Source organism: Balaenoptera borealis (genome assembly GCF_965194805.1).
Source record: "Balaenoptera borealis genome assembly, chromosome: 1".
Classification (NCBI taxonomy): Eukaryota; Metazoa; Chordata; class Mammalia; order Artiodactyla; family Balaenopteridae; genus Balaenoptera; species Balaenoptera borealis.
This window is the reverse complement of record NC_138860.1, coordinates 179,884,662-179,897,004: the sequence shown is the minus strand read 5'-3', so window position 1 is coordinate 179,897,004 and position 12,343 is coordinate 179,884,662. Positions and strand designations below refer to the sequence as shown.

At 54.5% G+C, this 12,343-nt stretch overlaps 1 protein-coding gene across 1 annotated transcript in view; it reads right to left on the bottom strand.

Moving 5' to 3' along the window:
• The window catches only part of IFFO2 (intermediate filament family orphan 2), a 51,533-nt gene that overhangs the window by 6,487 nt on the left and 32,703 nt on the right, over positions 1-12,343 (bottom strand). The window contains exons 2-7 of the mRNA XM_082402949.1: positions 8,885-8,945; positions 7,501-7,596; positions 6,193-6,333; positions 4,697-4,836; positions 493-613; positions 264-356 (exon numbers count right to left, since the gene is read on the bottom strand). Coding sequence (XP_082259075.1) covers positions 264-356; positions 493-613; positions 4,697-4,836; positions 6,193-6,333; positions 7,501-7,596; positions 8,885-8,945 — 652 coding nt within the window. The remainder of the gene's footprint in view (positions 1-263; positions 357-492; positions 614-4,696; positions 4,837-6,192; positions 6,334-7,500; positions 7,597-8,884; positions 8,946-12,343) is intronic.

Genomic DNA, 12,343 nt, shown 5'->3' with positions numbered 1-12,343 from the left:
ATTTTGAGATCATCATCTCAGTCAGTAACTTTAAAAAAAAACCTCTCTGGGGCAAACATGGATCACCAACCCCATTTCACAGATTAGGAAACTGAGGCCCTAAGAGGGGTGTGACTTGCCCAGCACTAGGCAGGGAATCAGCAGATCTCCTGACTTCCGATCCTGTGTCTGCCTCGCTCTCCCAGCCCCTGTCCACACGGGCACCTAATCACCGTGAGTCTCGAGGGTCACAACCGGGTGATGTGAACAAGCTAACGCCTCACCTCGATCTGGCCTATGGTCTCCTGGTACTCCTTGTCTCTCGTCTTGAAGAAGGATTCAGTCTCATGGATCAAGTTGCCCAGGTTTTCCTCTTGCTGGGGAAACAGAACAGAGGGGACAACTTAGCTGGGTGGTGAGGGCTGCGGGGAAAGAGTGGGGGATGCGGGATCGTGGAAAGGAGGTGCTCCCGGCGCCTACCTCCCAGCCTCTAAGAAGCCATGCCCGGCTCACCTCGCCCTGCAGGTCAATGCTCGGATTGCAGTTGGTGAAGTCCTCCCAGAGCAGAAGTGTGTCTTCATTCTCCTCCCACGTCAGGCTGTCACAGTCATCGTCGAAATCAAAGGTCTCCCGCCTGTTGGGGGGGACACAGGAGGGCATGAGTGAACAGAGCCAGGCTCCAGGGGCCTGGACAGGGGAGAGCAAGGGACACTGCCCTGATGATTGGGCTCCTGCCAGGTGGCCATCCAAAAAGGCAGGGGTGGTGGCCAAAGGGGACACATGCCTTCTCCTTGGAGTTTAACTCTTTTCAAATGCAGAGTTTATTTACATATTATTTATACAATTTAAAATGTATATTCCTAAAGATGCCAGGCTTTCATTAATGGAGACTAAAGATATTTTCCTCCCGAGTCCAATCTTGTGACTGTTTTCCTTTCATTTAATAACTCATTCCTGGAGCCCCTGCTATGCCTGAGGTGATTCATATAACCTTTTCTGCAACTTGGAAAGGTGGGTATTATTATTATTCCCATTTTACAGATGAGGAAACTGCAGCTCAGAAAGAATAATTCACTTGTCCAAAGCCACACTAAGCTAGGCTGTACCAGAAACTAGGGCTGATAAAAAAGAACAAAATAATGCCATTTGTAGCAACATGGATGGACCTAGAGATTGTCATACTGAGTGAAGTAAGTCAGAGAAAGACAAATATCCTATGATATCGCTTATATGTGGAATCTAAAAAAAAGGGTACAAATGGACTTATCTACAAAACAGAAATAGAGTCACAGATGTAGAAAACAAACTATGGTTACCAGGGGGTAAGGGAAGGAGAGATAAATTGGAAGATTGGGATTAACATATACACACTACTATATATAAAATAGATAATTAATAAGAACCTACTGTATAGCACAGGGAACTCTACTCAATACTTCGTAATGGCCTATATGGGAAAAGAATCTAAAAGAGTGGATATATGTATATGTATAACAGATTCACTTCGCTGTGTACCTGAAACTAACACAACATTGTAAATCAACTATACTCCAATAAAAATTAAAAAAAAAAAAAAAAGAAAGAAACTAGGGCTGAAAGCCAGATCTTTCTGTTTCCTATGGCTTTTTCCTGCCCATCAAAACATCACCAAGCACCTATTATGTGCTGGGCACGGGACAGGCCACCATGCATGTATTAAAATGCAATTCATTCCATCCTCACAACAATCCTGTGAGGTGAGCATGATTGTTAGTCCCATTTTACAGGTAAGGAAATTGAGGCTCAGAGGGATTAGGTGGACTTCTAGAATAATACATGCTGGAAATCAGATTTGAATGCAAAGCCTGAGTGATTTCTGGGCTTCCCTATTCACTAGAACTGGAAGTAGGGTGATGGACCATACAGGTGTGCCTGGGACTGAAGGGGTTCTGGAGGTGTACTGGTTACCCCAACTGGAGGGGACTGTAAAAATCATTCAGCCCAATATGCCCATTATTCAGATGGGAAGGCTGAGGCCTGCAGGAGTTAAACTGCTTGACCCAGTGAATCAGCTGCAGAGGAAGATGTGGGTCCCATGTCCTGATTCCCATCCCAGGGCTCTCCCCACTGCCCACGCTCACTCCTTCAACTACTTTCTGGATCCTACAGGACACTGCTCCCAACCTGCTGACAGTGGACCAGGCTGGAGCCACCGGGCAGAGCCCAAGAGCACCCCCGGGAGCCAGGTTCCCCACCAAGAAGCGGTTCCTGCGGGAGCCTGCAGGTGGCTCCCTGCACCCAGGGACCAGAGCTGGGGCAGGGCTGCAGGGTGAGGTGCTGCCCATCCCCCACCCCACCCCCCCAGCAAGACAGTTCCGGGGCGAGCCCCTGGGTCAAGCGTCGTCGACCCATCACCACCTCACATACTAGACTGCTGACCTCACTTCCTTCCCAGCGGCTGGGACAAGAAGGAAACCCCAGCTGAGTAATGGGGAACTAGAAAGGATAGGAAGCTGCCTGCACAAGAGAAAGGGCGCGCCCCTCCCCCCAGATCTGGAGGGCAGGGCTGAGCAGGAGGGTTGGCCACTGTGCAGAGAAAGTAGCAAATTTCTCCCCTTCTCGGCCTGAAGCCCAAGCAACTGATTTTGATCAAAACAAAACAGCCCTGACACGGGTGCATTATTCAAGGAGTTCAGAGGAGATGGCCCGGGGCGGTGGGGGCTCTGGCTTGGGTCTCAGCCCGTAGCCCGCGGAGATGTCAGCGGGAGGGGGCCAGGGCCCTGCCCTGGTGCCGTCTGAGTGGCCTTGGCTAGAACTACAAGGGTGGAGGGGTGATCAGAGGTTGGCCGTTTTTTTTTTGAACTAGGCAACTTTACAACCAGATCAACCTAATTGGATACTGAACCCAGTTCAGACCTGTCAACGCTCAGGTGCCCATTTTAGCAGCATTGGAAAGAAAGCCCTTTCATACACCTGGGAGCACAGCTTTTTAGCTCACCCCACTTCCTGGGCAGCCTATGGATTCCTGGTGACTTTATGAAAACCAGGGACAACAATTTCTTCAAAGAAGCCCTTTAATTCAACCAAATGAACCCAGCCTGGGTCTCTGGGGCATACAACCCTGCCCTACACTCAGAAATGCCCACAGCAACGTTCAGAAAACCTAGACCCGACCAAGGGTTCTCTTCCAAAGCCCCTCTCATCAACGAAAGATGAGACTATGAGAACTGGGTGTGGGGGGAGATGGTGAAAGATGAATCGAGAGTCTAGGAATCTCCTTGTCACCCTCAAAACAGCAAAGTCCCAAACACAGCCCCATCTCAATGCTGTTTCAAGGGAACAGCAAGTAGAGGTAAGTGCTGGGCAAACCCATCCCACCCAGGTCCGATTCCCGTCTTCCTGACAAGTCACCAGGGTGGGGATGGTGTGGCAAGGAAACAGAAGAGGGAAATCTCTTCTGAGCACGAAGACAGTGCTGGACCGGTAGTCAGGGGCCCGGCTCTGTCCCAACTTGCCCAGCCCTCTCTGAGCCTCACCTGTGCAATGAAGGGGCTGGGCAGAGTGATCTTGGGACTCTACCATGTTAGGCCAGTCCCGAGCACTGTAGGAAGCATTAGGAGAGGCCTGTGCCCCTAGCTTTTGAAATGAGTATGATGGCAGGAGCACCTGCTAATAGGAGGTGCCCTCCTGGAGGGGCCTGGAAGGTCGGTGATGGCTCACCAGAGGCAAGCACTCGAATCCAGCCAGCCCTGCTGCTGGAAACTCAGGACTCCAGAGAACGGACATCAGGCCAGAAAGTGTGCTGGGCCCTGAGACTCAGACGCAAGGGGTGGGGGAGGTAGGGGTGGAGAGGGAGGACTCCAGTCCTGGGCAAAAGCTGAGTCCTCAGGGCTCAGGGGAGAGAGCAGGCAAGAGCAGGCCAGTGGGGCAGGGAGAAAGGTGGACTCCAGAGACCCGGTCCCAGCCTGCTCTCTGACTCAAGGCCCTTAGATGAGTCAGCCAATGCCCACAGCTGCACCCCTACCCTCCCCAAGCCCACACCGGGATACTCTACGGATTAGAGCCAAAGATGGATCAGGATTGCAAGTATAGCACTGGGTACACCAAGGCTACAACGCATCCCTGCCCCAGATGACTGTACCCAGCCAGGTTCTAGTAAATCGGCTGTCCGCAGGGGTGGGAGAGGGCTGCCCAGACTGGTAGCACCTGACAATTTCCCATCGTGGCAAATATTAAGCTACTGATGTGCCATCGCTAAACCTGGAGTGGGCAGACATGCGTACAATCAGCTTTCACAAGCTGGTGCGAGCCAGCTCCAGCCCACCACGGACCATATTCAGCCCAACTCTGCCACTAACCTGGGCAGCAGCTCAGCCCAAGGGAAAAAAAAATTGTAACTTTGTATGGTGATGGATGTTAACTAGACTTATTGTGGTGAGCAGTTTACAACATATACAAATACCAAAACATGATGTTGCATATCTGAAACTAACAGAATGTTACACGTCAGTTATATTATCTCAATTAAAAAAAATAGAATTGCCCACAAATATGACCACCATTACCAATTTGACCCTTTCTGAAAATGTGAAACTCCGAATCCAAATTCTTTCAGAGCACCGTGCTGGCCAAACAAGACATCTGCAGGCTACTTCCGGCCCAGGTCACCAGTTTGCCACCCCAGCCCTGCCCAACCTGGGGAAACGGAGAGGAGCCCCCAGGCAGCAGGGATACTCACAGCTGGTTAAACATGCGTTTCATCTCGTCTGTGATGTTCATGGAGCCGACCTCGTCATCTGAGAACCGGTTCACCTCCCCGTCCTGCTCAGAGATGTCATCGTCCGAAGCCACCTTACGCTCTTTCTTTTTAGGGACCACCTGACCCGGAAAGGAAAAGATCAAGGTCACTGGGAGGCTCTGCTGGGATGGAGGGCGGAGTGGACGGGGAAGGGAGCCGGCGTCCCACAGGATGGATGGAGCATGGCTGGGGCAGCCACTGCTTGGAAAGATGCCGGGTCCTCTAAGAAGCAGGCGGCGTTAGCAGGAAGCATGAGGTGGGGAGACATGCAGGATGGAGGAACAGATGGCCTGGACCCTTCCCTGCCCTGGGACGCCTGGTGGTTGGGCTGGCTCAGCTCACCCCTTCACCAGAGAGGCAGCCCCATCATGTGGGGAGAAGAGCGGGCCAGACTGGGGCACTGAGTCGCCTGGTATGTCTCAGAGGCAGCCAGAGAGACGGAGAACCCCTTACAGAGGCGCAGACGGCTCCACGCTTCCCAGAGCCCTCCTGCTCCCATGCAAAGTTGACAGGCAGGCAGCCCCAGGTTCAACAAGCTTCCTCCACTCCAAGCAGACAAGACACGACAAACCAGATGAAGGCTGAGATGGTCCCTTGCTTCCCCGCAAAGGGGCAGCAAGAAGGCACGAGGTGGACAATGGGCCCCAGGGAAGCCCAGACCTCACCCCACTCCATCCAAAGTCACATACTTAAAGCGACAACACGCCATACTGCCCTGGGCTCAAGCAAAAGCCAAACCACAACCCAAAACTCAAGAAGCAGCCTTCAGAGAATGACGCACGCCCTTTGGGCAGCTGGACCAGCCCCCAGGCCCTCCCTGGAGGACATTTGCCAGTGCTAACCCACCGCCTTCGCTTGGGACACACACGCTTGCTGGTTGGATGGGGGGAGGGGGGGTGGAGTGAGTCTCGATGTGGGACTGAAAAAGAGTCAACAGCCCCTCTTCTGAATTCTGAGGCTCGTGGACCAGGGCTCAGGCCAGCTCACCAAGCGCTCCCAAAGCCTGGCCAGGGCTCCCCGACCATGGCATTTGTACCCAGCTCCGGCTCCCAGAGGAAGAGGCAGGAAGCAGGGCAGTGGACCCAGGGTGGATGGATGGACTGAGCCCTGGAGGGTCCAGAGACCTGAGTCCTACTCCCAGCTCTGCCATGTCCTTCCTGGAGCCTGTCACACCCACCGCCCCGCCCGGGTGAGCGGTGTCCTCAGCCACTGGATGAAGCGGTCAGCCTTGATGGTGGAGTCAGACGTGCCTATGAGTCTATGCGTCCCTGATTCTACGTTCTCCTGGGGAGGCCAGAGGGTTGGGCAAACGCTACCTCGTAGGGGGAAGGGGCGTGGGCAGGGTGCGAGGAAAACGGGGGTTGGGTGGCCAGGCAGGGGTGGAGGGCGGTGGGCGGCTGGGAGTGGCAGCTGGTGAGCAGGGCAGCCCTAGTCACCTGGAAGATCTTGGACACGTCTTCCGAGTTCCGCTGCTGTGCGACATCGCACAGCTTGGCCGTGATATCGATTCGGCGGCAGATGTCCATGTCCACCTTCATGGCCTTTTCTTGGATCTTTGTGTCCAGGTCTGTCATGGGCTGCAGGGAGGACAGCAGGGGGTTACGTGAGCGCGGGATGGAGCAAGCATGGGGGAGGGGAGGCACTCCCAGGCTCCGACTGGGTAGAGGGGTGGGGAGACCCCCAGGTGTCGGGCGGGAGGCCCCGCAGTCCACGGGGGTCCTTGAGCCTTTTCTGGACTTGAAGGGTCGGGCCAGCTGCTCGGGTTCAGGGCAGGGGGCGGAGGGACTGTGGGAGCCTAGGGCTTCGGCGCCGAGTGGACAGTGTGTTTGCCGGTCACCCTAAGGGCTGGAGGGCATCCTCTCAGCAGATACAGCGTCAGTGTTTATTTTGTCAGAGCAGAGAAAAAAGAAAGACAAGTCCCACTGCTGAAAGACCCCCCTGCTTTCCCACCGGGCCTGCTCCCCCTGTCCCCCACACAGAGATTCCTCCCACGGCTGATGGTTGGGGCTGCCTAGGATGGGGGGTCCCCTGGACCCCGGTGAGGGGAAGCCACATGGCCTCTTCCAGCCACCCCAGCTCCACGCCTCTCAGGACCAGAACTGCTCCAGGCTGAGTCACCCGTACTGGGCTCCTTCTCCTTTGTGGAGACTCTCTCTACATACTACCCGCTGCTTGAAGGTGGCAGGAAACCAGGTCCCCAGTAGGAAGGAGGCCCTTGCTGCCATCAGCTGCCCCTGCCCACGGTTACTCAGAGGGACTCCGATCGTCCCAAGGATGCGCACACTGGCCTGTCCCGACTTTACAAAGCAAACCCTGCTGAAGGCCGCTGGCCCGGGGAGCCTCTCAGGCCGGCGCAGATCAGACCCGGGGTCTCCTTCAACCTGCCATTGGCCGCCACTGTGCCCAGACACAGAGGCCCATGGCCACCACCCGCCCTCACCGTGGTGAGCTGGCAGGAGATGGAGCAAACGCACACAGACCATCAGAAGAGCCCCAGGGAGGGCGGGATGGGTTAAAGCAGCGGATTAATGCATCTCTACTCAGACCAAGGGAAGCGGAAGTGGGGAGGGGGCAGGGAGGGGGGCCTGGTCTCCGATGCATCCGCCATCCTCACGGGTCAAACGCAGCCAGCCAGGATTCTAACTAGAAGCCGAGCTCCGGGGCCTTGGAGTGAATGAAGCGTTTTGCATGATGGCTGTGGGCGGAAGTCATGATGCCTGGGGGTGGCGGTCGGTGGCACTTACGTCACTCATGAGCCCCTTAAACACCACCAGCTCGGCCTTGAGACGCTCAATCTTCTCGTTCATCTCCTCCTGGATGGCTTCTGCCTCTTGCGCTGCCTACGGGGGATGGAGATGGGGGAGGTTTTAGGGGGGCTGGTCTCCCTGTTGGAGGGGAGGGGAATGGACACCTGGGTCCAGAGCCCCGGACACCTGACATCCAACCAAGCCGGGTGCCTTTGTGCCAGGGAAGGAAGGGGTGCCAAAGACCTCGTCCCAGCCTGGGTCCCCACTCAGCCCTCGCTCAGCACAGGGCATCGCTCAGCCTAAAACACTTCTCCAAGGATTATTTATTGTATGGAAAAATCCATGGCAGACATCAAGAGAAAAAGTGGATGTAAAAGGGATCCCAGTAGTAGGTCAATTCACGTGAAACTGCCAAAATCTCTGACCATCTTCGATCTCCAGAATGGCAATGTCACATGTGCCAGCCTAACCGAATATCCCCACCTCGGGCTTGTGTGTGTCTGCACAGAAAAGACCAGAAGGTCACACACCAATTTATCAACAGTGGAGGGGGGAGAACTGGAGGAGAGTTTTATTTTCTTCTCTGTGTTTTTCTGAATTTTCCAGGTATTTGACCATGAGCATGTTATGTGTGTAAAGCAAAAAGTACTTTTCTTATAAAAGAAAGCGGAGTGGGGGGACGTTCATCCTTTTCCTTCTGCATATTGACATTATTTTAATCTGTCTCTAACTTCCTTAGAAGATCAGTGTTTATTTTCTTTCTTTCTTCTTTCTTTCTTTTTTTTGGGGGGGGGGTGTTATTAATTAATTATTTATTTATTTAGAGGATCAATACTTTAAATATCAGAAGACAATTTTTTAAAATTGCTTTTAAAGCTCTTTTTTTAAAAGAGCTTTCCATGCCTTCTCATGGACTTGCCATTCTTGTGCCCATTTGGCTGATAGGAAAACAGAGGCCGAGAAGGTAAAGTTTGTTGCCCGGCGTACACAGCAGGCGAGTGAGAAGCAGGGCCCAGAACACAGAGCCACCGAGCCAGAAGAGCAAAAGAATGTCCTCATGCCCGCTGCTGAGCACCTGCCAGGGCTGGGAGCCCACCTGATGATGTGGCCACCCGCCCTGTGCAGGGCACTCAGCCCCGAGTCTGTTCCTGCATGCCGGGGGCAGCACCAGGATTCCTGTGCCCAAGCTTTTCTGCAACTCTTGTGCTGGTGCCTTCCCAGCCCCGAAGGAAGGGAGGCGGGAGAGGCCTCCGGCTCCATCGAGGAGAGACTGAGGCAGCAGGAGGTAGCAGAGTACAGAGGCTGTGCTGGGAACTGCCCCCGGCTTTGCCCCTTGGCCACGTGGTTCTCCCGCGAGCCTCTGCTGGTCAGGACCTCTCACCTCCTGCAGCGTGTCCACCATGGTCTGTAGGTTCATGCGCTTGGCGAGCTCCTCCTCCCATCTGCAAGAGTCAAGAGGGACAGGTGGTCAGAGGGTGGCCTCCCCAGGCCAGTCCAGCCTCAGACACAATGCCAGCACCCACCCTGGGCCCGTCCCCGGGCTGGGCAAGGAAGGTGCAGCAGCGACTCCATCCTTGCCTGCCCCTCGGGAACTCCCAGTCTAGGGAGCTAGATGTGTGGGACAGCCAGGTGACCCATGATACCAGGTGGTGGTGACGGGTGCCAGGCTCCAGGCATGAGCACAGCACCACCGGGAGATGACGGCAGGAGGGACCGCCAGCCCCCCACACAAACTGTGAAGCACTGTACAAATGCTACTGCTCTTTCCGTTCCTGTAAGACATGGTACTGAAGCTGCTCTCAGGAGCAAGGCTGCAGCCAGCACCACTTTCAGGCTCTCCTTTGCAACCACAAGAAACAAATTTCATCGTGCCAACCATCGCAATCTCGGAGTCAATTTGTCCTACCACCTACCCTAACCAACAAAGACATCTCCTACCTAGCTGCTATCATCCCTATCTTACAGATGAGGAAACTGAGGCTCAGAGAGGTTAAACACCTTCCCCAAAGACACACAGCTAGTTAGGGGGTGGGGCTGGACTTCAAACCCAGGTCTGTTTTATTACATTAAAACAAAAAATAAATATAACTCTCACTTATTTAATGCTTATTAAGTGCCAGGCTCTATTCCAGGGGCGTTACATATGTCATCTTGTTTGTGTATACGTGGGCTGAAGTTGAACAGGAAAGGACAAAGGGGAGAAGGCACATGGGGGCTCTGAGTATACCTCCAGCATTAACCGGAGGCAGGATGGGATGATAATAATTAGTTACCACAACAATACCAGCCCACCTTAACTGAGTGCTTACTTTGTACCAGGCACCATTCTACGTGATGTAATTCAATCCTCAAAACAATCCTCTAGCCTAGGTGCCACCATGATCCCCACGTTACAGGTGAAGCAAGCAAGGCAGAGTCAGGTACCCAAGGTCAGGGTGAGGACAAGTGGGGCCAGGACTCAAACCCAGGCTGGAGACTCCAGATTGAGTGCTTGTAACCCTGCCAGGCTTCCTGTAGACCCAGGACCCATCAGAGCCCTAACCCACTTCCCACCCAGATGCCCCTCCTTCCCCAGAGGGACAGGTCCTTCTCCACCCCCCATCCTGGGACAGACAGACCAGGAGTTTCTCTCTTTCTTCACCCTACGGCTGCCTCCCTACATGGCCTCAGAGCAGGCAGGTCTGGAAGCCTTTTAGGATGCTGTCGGGGCCAGCTAAAAATAGGCCAGAGGGGAGGGATGGCTGAAGAGTGGGTTACGTCACCAGCTTTTGGAAGCAAGAGAAAACGGATACTGTTTGCACACACAGAGGAAAATTCCTCTTCTTTCCCACAGGAGACACGACGGCCCTGGCCAGGGCTCCCAGAGGACAGACTCGCCACTCACCCCCCATGCCCCGTTCCCTTCGGTCTTTACCAGCCCCCAGTGGTGGCGGCCAGGCCTAGATCTTCTGTGGGCTGCAGAGTTCAGAACCCAGTGGGCAGTGGGGCTGGGACAGGGGTCCTGGCAGGGATGAGGAACACAGAGGAAGCTAAGGAGGGGCAGCAAGAGAATCTAAGGATCTAACCCAGGTGGGATCATCTCACTGAACACCCTCGTTGTACAAATAGGAAAACTGAGTCCAGCCCCAGGCCCAGTGTGGGGAACAGGAATCCCAGGTGGGGAGAAGTTCAAGGCTGCCCTCACCTCGCCCAGCAGCATGGGGCATCTGGGGCTCCCCTCAAGGGAGGCCAAGGCCCAGAACACAGGTCCCGAGCTGAATCATCTTTACTGGCCACGCTGCCCTGAGTGGGGCAGGGGGCTCAATTCCAAAGCCGCTGAGCAGAGAAGGGACAAGGGAGAGCCCGGTGTGGCGCTGGCTGCAGCCTGGCTCCTGAGGCCAGCCTCACTACTGCATCTTGCAGGAACACCAGGGGCAGCAGAGGAGGGGGCAGTGAGGGTTGAAGATGCGGGCACCCAGGGACATGTCTCCCCCACACACACCCATTTCCAAGACGGGCTTTTGGGGATAAGGCCCAGCCCCTCCTCACTTTTCCTTTAAGCAAACTTCTTGTGAGGAAGGTGGGGCAGGGGTCAACAGACCCATTGAACAGACGGGAAAAATGAGGCCCAGCAAAGGAAAGCAACTTGTCTCAAGTCAACTCAGAGCGAGAACTTAAGCCACGTCTTTGGATCTCCAGACACATTAGCTGTAGTAGCAGCAGCCACTGATTGGCGAGCACAGTCTGAGTCCCACGCACTGGGCTCAGTGCCTTGTACACATCTCATTGGCTTTCATGCGAATTATTAACACTCTCGGGTAAAGAAATTTTCCCCAAACCCATTTTGTAGATGAGAGAGCTGAGGTTCAGAGAGGTGAGGTAACTTGTCCAGGGTCACACAGCTAGTAAGCAAGGATGGGACTCAAGCCAAGCTCATGCTCTAAAGCATCCAGTTTCCAACTGTGATTTGCATGGGAATCACCCGGGGAGCTTGTTCACGTGCAGACCCGGATTCAGCAGGTCTGGTGTGGGGCTCATTTCTAATGAGCTCCCTTGCAGAAGGCACTTTGGTGGCCCCCTCGCCTCTCTAAGCTGCACCCCAGATGAGCTTGCACAAATGACTTCATGGGCCTTTTATTACCAGAGCTGGATGGGTGGGCAGCCAGTGCACCTGCCCCCAGGAGACCCAAGAAGGACCCCTGTGTGTTGACAGCAGCTGGCTTGACAGACCAAACCCGCTGCCTACGCTGACCTCCCCTCCCAGCCGCAGCGGGAAAGCTTGGCTTTGCCAGCTTCAATGTTGACAGTGCAGAAAAGCTTTGCCCTTCAGCTGCTCTGGCTGACTGGGGTGAAAGGATGGATGAGTGATGTTTCTTAAGGCGCCCCAGATGCCCTGCATTTATTGCAACTCAGCCCAGAGAGAGGGAGCATGCAGCTTAACCAAAAACTGGTCAACCAAGTTGTGGGCTCTGACATTCCAAAACCTGCTTCCCAGGCACGGCCCCCTCTCCTGATCTGGATCTGCCCACAGGAGTAAGGTTTCAACAGGATGGAAGTTTCAGGCAGCAGGACCAACATAAGCAAAGACAGGCCAGCAGGAAGGCCAGGGAGTAGCCAGCTGCCACCAAGAGGGGACACACCTACAATGGGTCAGGGGCTGGTGGATGTCATGTCCTTTAAGCCTTTGCCCTCCTGACTTTCACGTGTGGCCCATTGCTGAGCACAGGAGCTCACACAGCGGCTGTGAAGCTGCAGAGAAACCTCCTCCCCATTTTACAGGTGGGAAAATGAAGGCCCAGTGCACACAGACAGCTCTAGCCAAGGCCAAGACAGCCTGAATCACTTAGATCCACCCCTGCCC